This window comes from Sciurus carolinensis, chromosome 5, assembly GCF_902686445.1.
Source record: "Sciurus carolinensis chromosome 5, mSciCar1.2, whole genome shotgun sequence".
Classification (NCBI taxonomy): Eukaryota; Metazoa; Chordata; class Mammalia; order Rodentia; family Sciuridae; genus Sciurus; species Sciurus carolinensis.
The window spans coordinates 127,544,846-127,563,933 of record NC_062217.1 but is presented as its reverse complement, the minus strand read 5'-3'; the positions used below and the strand labels follow the sequence as shown (position 1 = coordinate 127,563,933).

At 43.0% G+C, this 19,088-nt stretch overlaps 1 protein-coding gene across 27 annotated transcripts in view; it reads left to right on the top strand.

Moving 5' to 3' along the window:
• Positions 1-19,088, top strand: part of Kcnma1 (potassium calcium-activated channel subfamily M alpha 1) — a 723,575-nt gene that overhangs the window by 643,615 nt on the left and 60,872 nt on the right. For all 27 annotated transcript variants that reach the window (XM_047552140.1, XM_047552139.1, XM_047552148.1 and 24 more), the window contains 3 exons: positions 1,024-1,147; positions 5,709-5,933; positions 9,484-9,676. In XM_047552140.1, the coding sequence (XP_047408096.1) occupies positions 1,024-1,147; positions 5,709-5,933; positions 9,484-9,676 (542 nt within the window). The remainder of the gene's footprint in view (positions 1-1,023; positions 1,148-5,708; positions 5,934-9,483; positions 9,677-19,088) is intronic.

Genomic DNA, 19,088 nt, shown 5'->3' with positions numbered 1-19,088 from the left:
TGAATTGCTATCAGAGTAGAATCATGAACAATGAGTAGGACCCAAGATATAGGTCTTATTTATCATTCTGCAAGCCCATTTTACTGCCTGATTTTCCTGTGATTCTTAAGGGTATTGAGGAGGCTCCAGCAACTGAAGGGGAGGCCTCTGTAGGAAGATCCTCCTTTTCTTTCTATAAACAAGGGAAGAGGGAGTGAAGGGAGCCCTGAGAATCTGAAACAAGTTCCTTCTGATGTGCCTGAGCTCAAGGTGTTCACCCAAGGAATGCTGCATTGGGAAATGGAGGTGGGGGTGGGGGTGGGGACCATCAATGGACGGTTAGTGCAAATACAGTTGTCAAGGCTTGGAGCGAGGGTGTTGTTTAGTATTGAAATCATGTATTCCAGATGTGGGCATTTGGTAGTCAATCTGCTCTGAAGTGACATGCTGCTGAATCTTTAAAGGGCTTCAGCCGGAGAGAGCAAAATCTGATTGGGCAAATTGCTAAAATATTTAAAGTGCAGCCTGTTAAAGCTTTTACTGCGAAGAGCATCACGTCAGAAGTTGTAGTCAGAAAGAGCAAGTAATTGGCTTTCCATCCTTATGCCAGTCAGTCAGCATGAGGCTCTATTCCTATTCCTTCCTCTTCATTGCTGATGCTAATAGCAACCCTTTGGGGTGTGTGGGGGGGTGCACGTGCTGGGGAAATTTATAGTTAGTAAAAAGAGAGAACGAGGGGCGAGGTGGCCCTAGAAATGGTAGCAGAATCCACAAAATGACATGCAGCTTATGTAGGAGTAGAGGTACAGGGGAAATGTGGAATTATTACCTGACAATTTATTACCTGACTACACTTCCAGATGGGTGGTGGTGGTTTGAGGCAGTTGTCTTTCAAGGGACAGGTTCTGCCCGCAAGAGGATGGCTGTCAGTGACAACCACTTCCTCTGCATCTTTTATCTCCTCTGAGATATAACTCGGGGAACACTCTCCATCTATAATTTATCGCCCTTTCTACTTAGATTTTCCTGTCCCTTTCTCCCCAGGCATGACCCCTTGTTAATTCCTGGCAATGATCAGATCGACAACATGGACTCCAACGTGAAGAAGTACGACTCCACTGGGATGTTTCACTGGTGTGCACCCAAGGAGATCGAGAAAGTCATCCTGGTGAGTGCGGGACTGTGGAACCCACGTCACCACATCTGACTGGAGCTATGCCTACTAGGGAATGAGCTCTTCCTAACCAGAGAGGGAATGATACAGTCTCTGGTCTTAATGAGTTTTGATGAGCACAATTCCAAGCAGAGACTGAAGCAGCTAGAGCTCTAATCAGAACACAAGCAAGAGCAGGACTTTTCAATGTGAATATTTGTGAGCTTATTATAACAGTGGTGATCACGAGCTGAGGGCAAGGCATCATTGGAGGCAAGATGTATATCATTTCTGGGGTCACAGCCTGTCGTGCCACCTATAGCTGCCTGGCCCTGGACAGGTAATTTGACTCTCTGCACTTCAGTTTTCTCATCTGTAAAAGGATGAGGTGAAAATGACCCTAACTCAGGGATCATGAAGATGGCATATAACTGTACAAAGTGACCTGTTGTTCTATCTGTTATTATTATTATCATTATTATTCTTAAATGCCAACTACGCTGCCTCTACGGTCATTGTTCACAGTCAGTTAACCCTTAGAGATAAAAACCTCGTAAGTTGTGATCCTTCTTAGCACTTGATGCAGGTGGGCAGGTGCATTTAATGGTGACAATGCAGAACCATGGTCCACCTTGGGGGAGCTGGGGCACAGAGTCCTGCTTCATGGATGACTCATGAGCACTGCCATAGCAGCAATGGGCTGCTTCTGCTCTGGCCCAGGAATGTCAGCATAGATAACGATCCATTTTACTCTCTGCATTTGCCCTATTAACGGCTTCAGGTTTTAATGCCTACATCGGCTTTCTAGAGTTTATTGTCTTACTAATCCATGAAAAATGGATTAATAACCAGGAAGGTCAGACAGAAAGATTCTTTCCTTCTAGTGTCTCTAATCCCCAGATTTCTGTAGGTCCCCTCCTTTGTCAGCTGGAAAAAGCCTATCATTTCTGATGCTGGGGCCAACTTTTCTTCACAAGGACTATTTTAGGTTCTCAGAATAACTGTGTGCTCTCATCCAGTAGATTTTTCCTGGGTTTTGTCTAGTGTGTGTTTTCTCAACTTAATTATAAGTGAGCACTGAGAGCCAATACAACTTCATGCTAGAGACTGTGTTAGAGTTGCAGAAACTGCAGGCCAAAGCGCTGAAGTCAGAATTCTCAGCAAACAGCTGTTGTATAGTCACCAGGAGAGAAATGGCTCTAGCCACAAGAATTACTCTGTGCATTTACCTTCAATGCTGTGCCCCCACACTTTTACCTTGCTGGTCTAAGGTTAGCCTGGTGTTACCTGTCTGTAGCAAGTCCTGGGCTGGGTGCTTAATCTGGGTTCTGGGTTTTAATAACTTGCCTAGATTTTTCTAAGCAGGCTATGATAACTGACATCTGATCAACATCCTTTACTGGAAGAAAAGAGTTGAGGGAGATGAGTTCATTTGAAAAATAACACTACTTAACAAAACACTTATAACAAGCCTCGTATGTATTAAGCACTGTTCTTTTTCTGAAAGTATAATACATAGAGCTTGTATTCTAGTGGGGCAAAGAGAAGACCACCAGATAGAAAAACAAGTATATGATAATATTTCAGATATTAATAAATCACTATGAAGAAAATGAAGCAAGATCCTGGGCTATAAATGGACTTGGAAGTGCTATTTAGACAGTGGGATCAAAGGAGCCCTCTCTAAAATAACATTGAAGTAGATGAGAATAATGGAAGGGCCAGCTATGTGAAGATGCTTTGGGGTTGTATTTACCCATTGAGTGAAGACACAAATGACATTGGAGATTAGAATGTATAAAGGATGTTCACAATCTTGAAATGATCTTCTAGTTAGAAGATCATTTAATTAGAACAAGCTATTTAAACCTCAGTAAGTGACATTAGGCACAAAATAACGTTCAAATCTATAGGAGAAGTTCCTGTATGTGTTTAAGTGGCCAGGGAGGCCAAGGTTGTGCTGGGTTGGTCACTGAAGGATGCATGAGGAACACGCGATGCATAGGGAATCACACTAGTTGTTCCTCTAGTGGATCTTAAACCTGGCAAAACCAGACTCTCCAGGGCTGAGGTCCAGAAATGTGGATTTTTACAAAGTTTTCAGGTACTCCTGCTATGGCACATTTGAAAATTGTTATTTTGATCCCAGATCTAAGCTCCTGGGGTCAGCATCTGTGCCTGGATCACTCTGCTACCTGAACCTAGCTCACCTCCACAGTCTAGATTTCTAGCTTCCATCCAGGACCCAGTTTGTAATCTGCTGGCTTGAAATCTGCTAGCCTCCCAGATGACCTGGACAATTAAAAGTAATTAGGAACACCATCTTATCCTGTTACAGGCTGGTTGACTGTCTTCCTGTGGTACCCAAGCACTGTACTTCCTTGCAGCTCAATAACTAACTCCAGGTCTTCTCCATGAGGCAGTGATAGGGAATTCGACCTGTCTAGGGAGGGGGAGGTTCTCTTTGCTCAGAGTTTATTAGGCATTTCTTACAGCCTGTGTCTCAGGTTTCTCTGTCCTGTTGCAGAGGGAAACTAATAATGGTGACAGCCCTTGCTTTATTCTAACGATCAGGGAATGAAAGCTAGCTTCCTCCTTTCCTTGGGGGTTACGATAATAACCCTGACATTGTCGTGAATTGCAATATTGGCATTTAAACAATCAATACACTGGTCAATGCTAGGGATTAAATCAAGCAGAGTTTGATATGTGCTGTGGAAATTAATATGCCTCTCCTAAAGCATTGTAAGCCACAGGGGGCCATCCAGGCATCCAGTGGGTGGACAGTGAGGAAGGCAGGGAAGATGGGAGTCCTTGGACTAGGAGAGGCAGAGAAGGGCTCACAACCAGCCTCCTGTATTGTCCTTTTTGCTAGCATGGTGAGTAAAAAGGTCAGTAGTGACTACTCATTTACATTTTCTAGGAAACTGAGGTCCTCTGCGGCAGTATTCTTTCATTGGTTTCCTTTGTTGATACAGGGTAGGGTTGGGAGAAGACCTGGTCTCTTGCTCTTACTGATCTCTTTATAGATAACTCCTGCCTTTATTTATTATTATTATTATTATTATTATTATTATTTTGCTGCAGTGCTGGGAATTGAACTCAGAGCCTTAAGCATGCTAGACAAGTGCTCTGTCATTGTGTTATATCCCCAGCCCCTCTTTAGACCCTTTTAATGATTCCTTGGGGTTTCCTTATGAAGCCAGGTAACTCTTCCAGGAACACCCCTCAAAACCCTAAGGCAGCATTGGACAGAGGTCAGCACACTTTTTCTATAAAAAGGTCATATAATGAATGATTTAGGTCTCACAGGCTATAGGATCTGTCCCAGCTCATCAGCTCGACGGTTGTAGCATGAAAGAAACAGGATAATACCTACATGTATAATCCTGGCTGTGTTCCAATAAAACTTTGTTCAAATTCAAATTTCATAGTATCTTCACATGTGATGACATATTCTGGTTTTGATTTTTTCATCCATTTTGAAATGCAAAACCAGTTTTAGCTCACTGGAATACAGTAGCATGTGGTTCACCAGGTTGAGGCTACTGGCCACATGTCAGACACTGCTTTGGCTTTCATGTTCTACCTAGTTATTATGATCATGTAAGACACCTCACTGATAAGTCTGGAACTCAAAACTCAAATTTCTCTAGCTGAGACCAAAAAAAGAGGATCTATTTTACCATCCTGTCAGCAAGAGAGCCTGAAAATGCACCTCATTTTATCAACAATTCCAAGGAAACTAAGACTTCTCTTTCCAAATAACAAATAGTCCTTTTCCCTCTTACTGTCATCCCTGAAGATCATTATGAAATATCTCCAGCTTCTATCTATGTATGGCATGTCTTAAATCTTTTCTTCAAGAGGATGGTGATATGTGTGGATGTATGTTTACATGTATTTATTACATAAATATAATATATACACATACACCAATTTTATACATTTATATACATATATATTCATATACATATACATATATATATATGACATGTACTTTGATGAAGTCAAACTAATGGTTGTATTACTCAGCTTGGCATTACTATAAGGAACTACCTCAGACAACTAGCTTATAGAGAGAAAATGAACATTTAGCTCACAGTTTGGTAGGTTCAGTGCCTAAGAGTGGGTGGCCTCATTCATTTGGTTTCTGGAGAGGGCGGGTGTTGTGTGGTGGCACCTTACGGTGAGAGTGTAAGCAAATGATAACATCTGGAACAAGAGCAGAGTGAAAGAGCATGGGCACGGCTGGGCTTGCTACTTTAACACTGATCTCAGGACATCTCAAGGGCCACATGAGAGTTACCAAGCAGTTATACCTGAGCTACCTCACACTTAAGGACCACTCACTGGGCTCTACCTTCCAAAGGTTCCCCCAGATAGCAGCACTACCTAGGATCAAGCCTTTAATCAGAGTGGACCCTTGGGAGATTCAGACCACCCCCAAATCAAGCAATAGCACACAGTGAGCACACGGCCAATGTTCACTTTGCACAAATGATTTTTTTTTTCTCTCCTTGGAACAATGCCATAAGGTCTTCTGTCCAACACTTTCGCATTTCCCTTACTGCAGACTCGAAGTGAAGCCGCCATGACCGTCCTGAGTGGCCACGTGGTGGTCTGCATCTTTGGTGATGTCAGCTCAGCCCTGATTGGCCTCCGGAACCTGGTGATGCCACTCCGTGCCAGCAACTTTCATTACCATGAGCTCAAGCACATTGTGTTTGTGGGCTCCATTGAGTACCTCAAGCGGGAATGGGAAACCCTTCATAACTTCCCCAAAGTGTCCATATTGCCTGTAAGTCCAAGGTCACATTATTGATGATTTTTTTTTCTTCTTTTTATTCACAAAAGAAAATTCCAGATGCATGTGATTGTTGCAACTTTGATCCTGCCTCTGCTTCTTCTTCTGGGAATGGGCCTGAGAATGCAGCCCTTCCCAGATGCTCTGCCTAGGAAAAGTCAAACCCTAGGAGACCTTATTAAAGGAATATGCAGCCAAGTTCAGTTCCTCATCAGGGATGAAGTTTAGCTGGTATCACATATGTTAACCATATAGAAGTCTAAACCCGCTCTTGCTCTTGCCTACATAAAACTCAGTGTCCTGCAATAGGGTGATGCTTTACAGTAAGAATTTACTTATAGAATTATTTATGGCATTTTACTTATGACATTGTGACTTTTCCCTTAATGCTCAGCAAAACCTTGATCTATACCTTCTTTTTTGGACCAAAGAACTGAATTCTTTATTTCTGCTCTAAAGAAGTTCAAACCCTTTTGTGGGTCACCCCCTATTCACCATATATTTAGAAGCCTAGCAGTGTTTTTCATGGCTGTGTGTGAATGTATGTGTGCACATGTATGCATGTGATAGTCTTTGTTTTTGTTTTTGTTTTTGTTTTTTGTTATTGATGATTGAACCCTCTGTGCTACATCCCTAATCCTTTTTATTTATTTTGTATCATGATACAGGGTCTTGCTAAATTGCTGAGGCTGCCTGGAATTTGTAATTTCTTGCCTCAACCTTCTGAGTTCCTGGAATTATAGGCCTGGGCCACTATGCCTAGCTGCATTTGATATTCCTGACTGTAAAACACTAGGACCCTAATCTACAAGGAATGATTTAGTGTGAGGATCTGGGATACATGATTTAGGAGTCATGTCACTCCTTCCTAAGCATAATCAATGTATTTTCTGCAAATTTTCAAAAAAATTATAGAATATTCTGCATTCTAGTATTTGAAATTGTTGTCACATCACAAATTCATGAAAATATTACTTATCCTCCATATGTTTTTCTTCTGTTTATATCTCTGAAACTGTGAAACAGGGATTTCTATACATGTCTATATTTCCCTCTACTTATGAAGCCAAAATCCATTATTTCTATTATGAGATCCCATAATCTCAGAAATGTGGGAAGAAAAGATTCAGTAATATATTTCTCTAAATAATGTACATAAGAAGTACCCTTTAGAAGCCACTATTCATTTTACAAAATGTCTGGTACAGTAGGTCCTCAATAAAAATATCAGGCAGATCTATTGGATGCAGAACCCAAAACTTATGGCCTGAGTGATCTAACAGTTAGGGATAGTCCCCTGTAGACAAACAAAAAGTCATATGCTTAGAAGAACATAAATATACATTTTGTATACTTTTCTAATTTCAGAAATATGTTAGATTTCATATTGCCATGATTATCTTCATACACATGCCATTCCACATGGTCCCTTGACCTCTAGGGTATCTTTGTGAAAAGGTTATTATTTTACCAGGCTGTGTGTGTGTGTGATGTTTCATATTCATGTGTGCATGTTTTATGAGTGTGTTTCCTTCTGTATATGCCCTTGTACACGTTTCCTTCTCTGCTTCTGGACATATGAATGAGCACTCATATTTGCAGATCTTTTTTCTAACCCTCTAAAATTTAGTATACCAGGCAGAGCAGATTTGCAGAAAATGGGCCTTGCCCATAATGAAGACTTACATACTTCACTGTTTAAACAGTACCCTATATAGGGTCAGCCCACAGAAACCCAGAAGTTTTCTGTGTGTGTCATTTGTCTTCCTTGTGGTTTGAAATCATGTGTCAACAACTTCCCAGAGATTGTCTTATATCACAATTACTGCTGGATTCCCTACAAGGTGAAGCCTTTTAAAATATGGATGTAGGCAATTAAAGCTTATGCATTGGCAGAATGATGCAGGATGTTGACCAGACTTATTTTCCACCAGGATATCCTAAAAGAGGGCATTTTCCTTCTCTTAAAAGATTCTGCTCCAGAATCTTTTATGAAGCCAAACAGAACAGAACCATGACCACCACAGAGTCATGAAAGAGGGAGGATGGGTTTCAATCATCATCCAGGTTCTATTTTTTTAAGATCTCTTCTCCAGGAAGGGGGACAAGAGGAAGACATCTGCAGATACATGAAGTGGGGCAAATCCTCGCCCTATGCAGGCAGTGAGTTGAGGGTCTCATGTTGGTGAGGCAGATGCTAGACCCAGTCTGGAAGACCAAGGAGACTGGTGGCGGGTTAGGAACCCCAAAATGGTGCTCCATGGCTGCTGGGAAGCTCCGATATGGCTGGCCCAGTGCATTCTGCTGTGTGCCCTCCTGAGGACACAGCACATGTGGAGGTCATAGCCCTCCCCCGCTGTTCTGCCTGTGGTTGCCCTCCCAGGCCACTCAGTCCATCTTTACCTTCTGGATCTTTTTTTCCCCCATTGTCTTATGTTGTTCTGGGATTTTTTTTAAAAATCTGTTTACTAGCTTATTTATTTTTAATTATACCAGTAATATACAAATACGTTCTTGCTATAAAATATTCAAACAACATAGAAGTATATAAAGTCAAGGCAAACTTTCCCCTTCACCCCCTCCATCCATTTTTCCCTCCCCAGAGGTAATTACTGTTATTAGTTAGTGTGTATTTTTCCTGAGTTTTCTCTTTGAATTTACATACATTTATAAATATATAATTTTATTTGGAGGGTTTTTTTTTAACATAAATGAAGCTATACTTTTGAATGCTTCTAGAACTTCTTTTCCCCCTTACCCCTCCATCTTTGATATTTTTTTCCCTAAAATGATGATTACCTGGAGAACAAACACCATCTCTACCTGCTTCATACTCTTTTATTGTAAACATGTCCAATACTATATTTAACCATTCCTGTTGTTGGATAATTAGGTGATTTCCTGTATTTTTTTTTCTTGCTGAAAAGAATGCAATAAACTTATATGACCTCAGGCTTACTCTTTTCTATCTCCCCTTTGCAAGACGTGCATTAATCCCACTCCCTCCCTTAGCAGAGCTTAGTCGAGCAGAGCACCTCATCACACCCAACTGGATGTGATTTCCCTTTGGCTGCATTGAAAATTCTAGTTAGAACTGCTGTCTTTAGCCTGAGACAGAAGTGACCTGCTATTAAATAAACAGGCATTTGACTCCCCCTCCACCCTCCCCGTGCCATTGCATTCTGAAAGCCAGAGGTTGCCACAGGACAGTTACTTAAATCAAGACAATTTCCAGGCAGGAAGAAGATGTAGACCCGGGCATTATTCCTCTCGTGCATTTGTTAGTAATAGCTTGATTGAGTATTGAGAGGCAAGCTGAAATGCTGCCATCAGCACCGACTACCCTTTAGATTAGCACACAGCCCCTATTCCCTGAAATGTAGTTAGGCCAGCTTAATGTCAGGGCATAAAAAAGATACTTGTTAAATAATTTCCCAGAGCTCTGGCTCAATCTTTAATTTGTTTTTATTTTTTCCCTCCTTCCCTCTTCTCTCTCCGTCTCACTTTTGCTTCTCTCTCTCTTTTTCTTTCCTCTATGCCAAAGGGTACGCCATTAAGTCGGGCTGATTTAAGGGCTGTCAACATCAACCTCTGTGACATGTGCGTTATCCTGTCAGCCAATCAGAATAATATTGATGATACTTCGCTGCAGGACAAGGAATGCATCTTGGCGTCACTCAACATCAAATCTATGCAGTTTGATGACAGCATCGGGGTCTTGCAGGCTAATTCCCAAGGTAAGGACAGCCTGTAATACTTCTCTGCCATGCCTACAGGGGACAGGGGCTGGCAAGAGGGATATCCTTCACTCAGTAATTCAAAGAGGCTCACATCCGCCTGCCTGGCAGTGAAACCTGTGGTCACAGTGATGGCTTTCAAAGGGGCAGCTGCTGCCTCTTCTTGCCATCCTGGGATGCAGGAGGGAGCTCTGATCTTCCCCGTGCACACTAGGTTGCCTTCCTAGATAATAAATGGGTCTTTAAATGGCCACCCCTTCAGCCTTTCCAAACAGTGGCTTTATGACCAGGATCACTGGCCAAATGTCAGAGCACTGAAAAGATGTCAGCTGCACAATTCCCAGGGTTTCCTCACAGTATATACTTTCACCATTGAACTGAGATGGGGTGCTGAGCATCGTTGTTGTTAGGGCTGCAGCTCAGACTCTGCTGACCAAGGAACAGTGATCTCTGGAGAGTGAGGGCCGTACAGACACTGAAAGTCATTTAGCAAGAGATGACACATGTCAGCCTATGCATTTTCCTGCAGGAGGCACAGCAGCCTTGAATGACATACATCTGCCTTCTGCTCTGCCCCCAATCTTCCCTGTCATTTGCTCTGGGATCCTGGGCAGGTGGTTACAAGTAAAGATGTCATCTAGGAGTCTCAGAGAGGCAGCACAGCCAAAACCCCAAAACAAACGATCCTGGTACTCAGGATCTGGCAAGAAGGAATGAATGCATTTTCCTCCCGGTGAAACCGCTGTGCAGGCTTGCTGTAAACTATAGGATGGTTTTTATATGTGCCTACTGGATGGGTGGTTTTGGCTACCTGATGGGGGCCTGAATCCTATTATTCCAAGATGGAAGTTTAAAGGAACATGGCTTGTTAAGAAGTACAGCTACTGGGCTAGGAACCACTTTATTGATAGCTGGGTAGAGCTCCTCATGCTGGTGTTTGTGGAAGCTCAGCTTGATCATGCAGCCCAGACCTGTGTGCTCCATTGTCTTTTGTCAACTTAGCTTCACTACCTCCATCTAACATCTGGTCAGCAATGCAGCAAGGTCAGGAAGAAGGGTTCCTGGAAACCTCTTCTCTACAGATTGTCTTCCTTCTACTGATTCTGGGAAAGTGTCAGTGAAAGAAGGATGATGGAATGAGATTTTGAAAGTGAAAGAGAAAGAGAGACCTTGATTCTGCCAGACCTTGAACAGACTGGAGGGTCAACACAGGTCTCAGGGGAGCTTCCTGAGAACCAATGACTTTGCTGCTGGGGATTGAGTTGGGGAGATTTGCCTGAGGGTCTTGAGATTTGCAATAGCTTCTGGTCAAGCTCAGAAGAAGCTTCCATTTTGATATTGCCAAATTCAAGTGGTGGCCTCTTTGACTTGGTTTCTCGGGTCTTCCAACAATTGTATCAACATCTAATTTTCTTCCATTCTCCTAAAACAATACCAACTGATGCCCAATTTTGATCTCTCCACCATCCTCCCTGCCACCCCGAAACCTAAATGTTAGGATGGATTTGCTCAGCTATGTGGGAGAGCAATATGCCAGGGTCCTAAGAGAGGCCCCAAACTCTCACCAGCTGCATACTACAGAGGCAGAACTTACCTGTGGTAGTCAGCTTTTCATGCAGTGACCAAAATACCTGGCAAGAATAATTTAGAGGAGGGAAAGTTTATTTTGGCTCATGGCTTCAGAGATTTAGTATATGGTTGACCCATTCCATTGCTCTGTGCCCAAGGTAAGAAAGAACATCATGACCAAAGGGCATGGTGAAGGAGCCCTGCTCTATTCATGGCAGCCAGATTTGGGGGAGAAGGGGAAGGGACCACAAGGAAGATGAGCCCTCCCAGGGCATACCTCAGTGACCCACCTCCTCTCACCATGCCCACCTGCCTACAGTTACTACCCAGTCAGTCCATTCAACCTAGGATGGTCCGATTAGGTTACAGTTCTCACAAGCCAATCATTTTACCTCTAAATAACCCTGTGTTGACACAGGAGCTTCTGGGGGACACTTCCTATCCAAGCCATAACACTGCCCACTGTATGACCTATTCGAGACAGGTTAGAAGGGATGTGGGAAGATGGTAAACTGATATTCCAGGAGGTGAGAGAGGAAAACTGGCATTTGGTCCCTGCCTTTAAGCCCTTTCTCTTGTACCCTGCCTGCTCTTGCCCCAGCATGAGTATCACCTGGGAAGCTTATTGAAGAGGCACAATCTCATGACCTACACCAGACCTACCTTTTGGAATCTGCATTCTAACAAGATCTCCAGGAGACTCATATGTACTGCTCTAAGGCACAGCAAATCTTCCTGCTAACAAACCCGGTGCAATGACATGCTGACAACCCTCTCCAACATGCCTCCTATCTCAGAGAGGAACCACAAAAGGGATGGAAAGAAGTGGAAGCAGCAGTTCTCCCTTTGGGTGGCAATGAAGGAAGGAGGAGTGGGCTGGAAAACATTCCCTTTCCCTAGCATACCTGGGTTCTCCCAACGCAGTCATCATGATTCTAAGGTCCATGGATGAGAATGTAATTTAGTTACATATGCATCTGACATTGGAATTCCTCCCAGCTCTTAATCCATTGCCCACCTCTCAAACTCTATATAATAACCAAACTAGTAAAAATGCTTCCCCTCACCAATAATCAAAAGACTTGTTTGTTCTTTTTAACATAAGCAAGAAAATTAGGTTTAGGCAGAAGATATGAAGGAAGGAGAAAGGCCCTACTCTAAAAATTAGAAGATCCTCTTTCTTTTATATATGCACATGTATACCCTGATGAAGGTTCTTGTGCCCTCAAAATTTATATGTCAAAACATGAGGGTATAAGGAGGTGGTGAGTATGTCATTTGGGTAGCGCCCTTGTGCATGAAATTAGTGCCCTTATATAAAAGGCCAGAGAAAGACCCTACAATCTTCTACCATGTGAGGAGGACACAGTGAGAAGGTGCCATTTATGAACCAGAAGGTAGGCCCTTACCAGACACCAGCTTTGCTGATGCCTTGTTCATGGACTTCCCAGTTTCCAGAACTGTGAGAAATAAATGTCTGTGGTCTATAAAGCACCCAGTTTATGGTGTGTATTCTAATGGCCTAAATGGACTGAGATATGCACAATGAAAGAAGGCAGAGACAGGGTTCCACGCCCTGCAGCATTTCCCCTGGCCTTCAATCACAGTGGAGTGGAGCCCATGCCTCCTAGAAGCCAGCACTCTGCTCTGCTTTCCAGGACACAATGTAGAAGCAGTTGGACACTAAGCCAGCATAGCCCCTTGTTTTCTGACCCCATCTGCCCTTGTCCTGCCTTTGTTTCTAACACTATCCCCTGGTTGCTCTTTGACCTTTCAAAGGCAGAGGTCTGGTAGCGACCGTCAACCCAGAGAAGTCACCTCTGCCTCTGTGCTCCACTCTGGTCACTGGTCCAGCACCCAGATCCTTGGGTTCCTCTCAGCCCATGGGCTGAATGGACAACCTGAATTTCCTTGCCACTCTTCCTTTTTGGGACCCTTTTGACTAACAGCAGCACCCACTGGCTTCAGATACATTCTTTATCATCTGGACATTTTGCACAACTGAGCTCCAAGGCGGTTGGAATTACAGGGAACAGAAAGGATTTCATGTTACTCTTTTCGTTTGGGGAAACAAATCAAACACCCTCTGAGGATAACCACATAGATTTCTTACCATCTCCACCCCAACTTCTATTATTCTGTGTTCTGTGAAACCCCATCCTCAACTTAATCCCAAGAGCTATGTTTACCATTTTTCCTGAACCCAATTGGACAAAAATGTGGATTCAGGAAAAAGGTTGTGTTTGGGGGCTAAAATATTCCTTCAACCTTATGGCAAGTTTTTCAAACATGATACAATTGAACATGAAAAGTGTGTCTTGACATTGAGGAAGTAGAGGCTCCATTGGGATCTGAGCCCAGGCATTTGCCACCGCTTGTTAATAGGTCTCTCTTTTCTCTTCGCTTTTCTTTTCACATTCTCTTTTGGTGTCACTTTTCTAACCCACACGGTGTCAGAACTGACCCAGCCTAGGGATTCTGGACCAGACACTTTCTGAAAAGATAGGAGATGTGATGGCTGCTTGTCAAAAACAATTACGGAAAAAGGCGGCATACCCCTCGCTGGATGGTATATCCGATGTGACATTTGGGTCTATGAGATGCAGTTTTAATATACAGCAGGCAAAACTGCAGTGACAATTATATAAAGCAGGTGAAGCCACTTCTTGCTGGTCAGCAAACATCAGCTCAGAACCACTTTACAGCTCTTTACCAGCAACTAAGTGCCTTTATTTACAGAGTGCCTGTCACTTCCCTTTGGCTGGAGAGCTGGTGTATTATTTAGCACGCATTTATCTGGGGAAAACATTTCAATTTAAATCAGCTGGTACAACGGTGGCTCTTGCCAGACTATTTCCCTGTGGTTCAAAAAGATAAGAACTCAGTCTGCTCTTGGAAGGGAGGGTAGCGACAGAAGAGTTCATTCTCAGAGAGCCACTGGAGTCTGTACCTGAAAAGAGAGCTCACGTGATGGAGTTTCTCATTCTTCATTTATATCAAAATGTGAAAAGAGCATCTTATACCTTATTTCTGCTTCCTTCTAGTAAAGGTAACTCTTAAGGGAAAGAAAGGGGAATAAATGGATGTTCCCATGAATCAATTGCTAAAAAGGCCTGGGACACAAAAATGACTTGGATTAAGCAGCTCACTTTCCTTGAGGGAACTAGGAGTGGAGGAGGCATCTCCATAAACAATGAGGGTGCAATGAGAGAAGGACCAGGCTAGAAATAGAGGAGTACAGTGGAGTCTTCATTTTATAAGTTTTGAGGCCTTGAGAAGGTTTCCAAGATGTGACAACTGTGGATGGGTTCAGTGCATATGGCTGTTGAGCAAATGTGACTGAGGAACTGAATTTTTATTTTGATTTAATTTTAAGAAACTTAAATATAAGTAATTACATATGACTAGTGGCTACCATATTAAACAGCTAAGGCCTAGAACCCAGACTTGATGCTTTGCTAAGGATTTGGATTTGAGGGTTTCATCAAAGATTTATAGGAAGAGGGTGATTAAATCCATCTTTGAAAAAGATAACAGGTGAAAACATAAGCACGACTAAAGATAGAAAGACAAGGACATGAACTCTGTAGGAAATAGACTCTGTTGTGTCTGTTGTTGTTACAGTGGACTTAAAGAGGTAGGATAGGAGATGACCATGTAGCCCTAGTGATGTCAGTAGGGAAGAAATGGAGCTGGATTAGAGGTATAGAAAAGAAAGTCAGTGAAGGCCAGTCAGATGAGAAGGAAGCATGAATGAGCAAGGATTAGGAGTTGGGAATGAGTTTAGAGGTTAGCTATTGGGTCGGTATGGAAGCATTAAGTAAACAGAGTGCATGAGAAGGAACAGACCTGGAGAAGAAGGTAAAGAATGCAGTTCTGATCCCATTGAGTTGGTGAGGACCAATTGAGACTGGAGATGTGAAGCTCATCAGCATAATCGTACAGTGTTCCTTGTAGTACTTGACAGGAAGAGCAGAAACAGAATTGGCTATAACTTGGCATGGGAATTTGTAAGAGGCAAAGGTTCCTGTGAAGCTATTGAGAGAATGTAGATGTTCCTCAACTTACAATGAGGTTATATCCCAATGAACCCATCCTCAGTTGATACCTTAAATGAAAAATGCATTTAATACACCTCACTTACAGAACACCATAGCTTAGCAACATGAAACACTGTGGAGTGTCTGTTGTTTCTGCTTATGCTGGCGTGGCTGACTGGGAGCCTCAGCTCACTGCCTCTCCCCAAAGGAGAGGATTGTCCTGCAAATTGCTAGTCCAGGAAAAGATCCAAATTCAAAATTTGAAGTGTGATCTCAACTGAATATGCATCTCCTTGCACCATCGTAAAGTGGAACAATCGTAAGTTGAAACAACATTACGTCAGGGACCATCCGCATTAAAATGGGTAATCACTGGACTGAGGTTGGTAAGTAGGGAAGTCAACCAAGAGGTGGGGCTTATAAAAGTAGGGGGGAAAAAACAAAGCAAGATATAAATCCCTGTGAGCTCCAAGATCAGTGCTGGATCTCTTTAAGATGGAGCTTCTGCATGTTTCATTGTCAGGGAAAAATTTGATTCTCGGTGTTATGGCTCTTTCTTGTTCCCTTTCTTTTATATGCTCTGCATTCATCTGATTCATGTTACCAGTCCCATAGGTTGATCCAGTTCCACAAACATTTAGTAAGTACCTTTCATGTGCCCGGATTCTGCATAGGAGGCACTGCTGGGAGACAGGGTGCCTGAGGCACATTTCTTATTCTAGTGACTTCCTGTATCAATGAGTAACTCTACTTCAGAATGTTCACTGAAGACTGCAAAAGAAATGCAATTGAGTTCTCAATGGGAGCAGAAAGAGGAGAGTAGGTGTGATGCTTTGAAAAAATGCATGGGATTTCAGCAGGGGGAGACAGAGAGAGCTTGGCCTGAGCCAGAGAGAAGAATAGAAGTAGGGATTTAGAAGTACAGGGAATGTGTTTGAGGGACAGGAACAAGTACAATCTGGCTGGGATACAGGGTATGCGTGACAGCAAGGAGAGATGAGGCTGAAATTTGGGTTGGACTTTAAGGAATTTATCTTCTCCTTTTTGAGTTAGGAAACTGTAAATAATTTTTATGGATTTATGAGTTAGAAAGCTGTGGATAATTCAGTAGGCACTGGGGAGGTACAGAAGTTTTCAGAGCCAACAGAATGATGAGATTGGACCCATGCTTAGGAAGATGGATCTGGCAGCCCTGTGAAGCATTGTTTAGAACTGGGGAGAAGAGGATGCGGAGACGAGGTTAGGAATTCTGATTACCCAGCAGGAATTCAGGAATCTTGAAGAAGAATAGGAAGGAGGAGACACTGTAGATGTGAGTGTCCTTCCCAGTGATGGAGGACAGTGGTGCCACTCACAAGAAGAGACTTTCAGAGTGGAGGGGTAGGCTACAGGAGAAAACAGTGTAGGTACAGCTGGATTTTGGTTGTGGCTCCTTTTTGTGAGAACTCAGAGGAAAATCCAGGTAGGCCTGAGAGCAGATGGATGGAAAGGAAGTCTTGAATGCAGGGGAAGGTCACAGTCAGAGATCTGTCCAATTGTCATGCTCTAGGAATGAAGGCCAGAGTCAGAGAGAGGGAACAAGAACAGACAGTGGAGGGACAGTCTGAGAACTGACCTAGAAAGAGAAAACAGGGAGCTTTGGGTGGAGACTGGAGAACAAAGCTGAGCTGGCTCCCTGACATCTCAGGCGAGGCCCAGAGATATCAAACTCTGGACAGATGCCACTGCCTGGTTTCCTTTGCCTCCTCTGGGGTTATTTTTCTATATTTTATGCCTCTTTGCAGACACCAAGTTAAAAAATTTAGAGCAGCTTAACATACACACACACACACACCACACACACACACCACAGTTTTTCCAGCCCTCTGTTACCAGAAGCCACACTTACACTAAATGAATGTCCACATTTACGCAGGTGCTCTCCTTCACCTGTATTTCAGCAAGGTTTCAGAGCTCAAATAGAGAAGGATATTTTCTTCAGAAGTATGGCAGCAGTCCTTGGACAGTTGGCCTTATTTGGGGGCGTGGGGTACACCCTCCCCATCCTAAAGTCTGAGGTATCTTTTATTATCCAGAGAAGCAAACAAGACTTCTATTTTGTCTTTGGATGAGACAATGTGGATTGGAATCCCTAAATTATTGGGTGGCCAAGGCAGGATTCTAAAGGACCTTCTTAAACCAGACCCCTGGGACGAAGCACACATGGATGGAGGGTAGTGAGGACCTTTGAGTGTTCATTGTCAAATAAATTGTATTGGTGACAGTGTAATTTATTTCAAGCAGTGATCATTTCATCCTGGCCCCCATGAGAAGGAATCTGTCAAAAGGCATGAAGATCTGAAGGGGAAAATGGGTCAAGAGAAGACTGTGTGGCTGAGAGAACTGCCAGGGCAGGGACTGGACAACACATCACTTACCAAGTCGTTAAGATCCGCAGATTTAAAGATCCATTTTATCTTCTCCATTAGACAAAAACCAGAGCCAATGACTAATGATTAAAGCAAACCAGATTTTAGCCCAGCATAAGGAAGACATTTCCAGAATACGATGGATAGAACGGACCGCCTAAAAATATAGTGAGCATCCTCTCCCCACATGTCCATGTGCCCAGGGAAAGTTACTGGCGTGGTCTTTGAGACTGGATGAGAAGAGTTCTGTGGGCCTTTATAACTGAGGGTCTCCGGTATTTTCTTGATTTTTATTACATAGGGATCTGCGTTTTATACGATCTACATTCTTACTCCAGTGGGAGAGATATGATGTTTGGCAGGATTGGGGTCATGGGTCTTTTGGTGGAAGTGTTCACATCCTTCCTGAACGGCTCTGTCTTTGTGTCTAAAGATGCAGAGTGGCTGGCTTTGGGTGAGCAGCTGCACATCTGGCTTTCCCATTAATGTGACAGACCACCCCATCCTCAACTCCCACGCCACCCTTCAACACCTGCCCTTCCCAGTTTTCTGTCTTCCTCCACTTCTCCAGGCCCGGCTCCCCTCACACCCAGACTCTCCCCTCTCTCTCTTGCAAACACACCTATACACATATCCTCACACACGTCCTCCCTCCCTGAAATCAGAGGAGCATTTTTTCAGCTGCTCGCATATAACATTTCATTACCACAATATTCTCTCTCAATTCTGAAATGGCGGTGGGGGAGAAGCCATTTCTCTTTATACCCACCAAACGAACAAAGCTCAGCGCTAAAATATTTTTCTTCCGTTGTAACTGAAACTGCTGTTGGCTCCCATCCCAAAAACCAGAAAGACAATTATACTTAACTGTTTAGAGATTTATAAATACCACACTGGAGTAGCCTCTAGGTAGTAACTTTAGATACCCAGCCCAATAATTTTCTTTTATTGGTTTGTGATTTAGATCTTATTTTGAATCCTCTATAATAAGAGTAGTACATTTCATTAAAAGAGCTTACTAAACAATAAAGAAAGTCTGGCTTAGGGCTCTGAGCAGGTCTCACGTACAGAAAGGGGCCTGCCCTTTTACATTTCTTTTGCGGACATCACAAGATGAATCTCAGCCCAGTGGTGCAGATGTATTTCAGCAAAGCAGCAGTTGCAGCTGTTTTCAAAATGATTTCAACTTAGGAGAATTTTTTCCTACACAGCATATTTCATTACATGAGAGATCCTCTTAAGATGGCCGTTTACCATCCTGGTAATACATTTCTAGTGAAAGAAACAAGAAAAAAACAACAACAGTGAGCTCCACGGTACTGAGAAACCTGGACTGTTCTCTGAATCTGGAGGCTGAATCTTCCATATGTGAAGGTCTTTCTCAGGGAGTGAAAG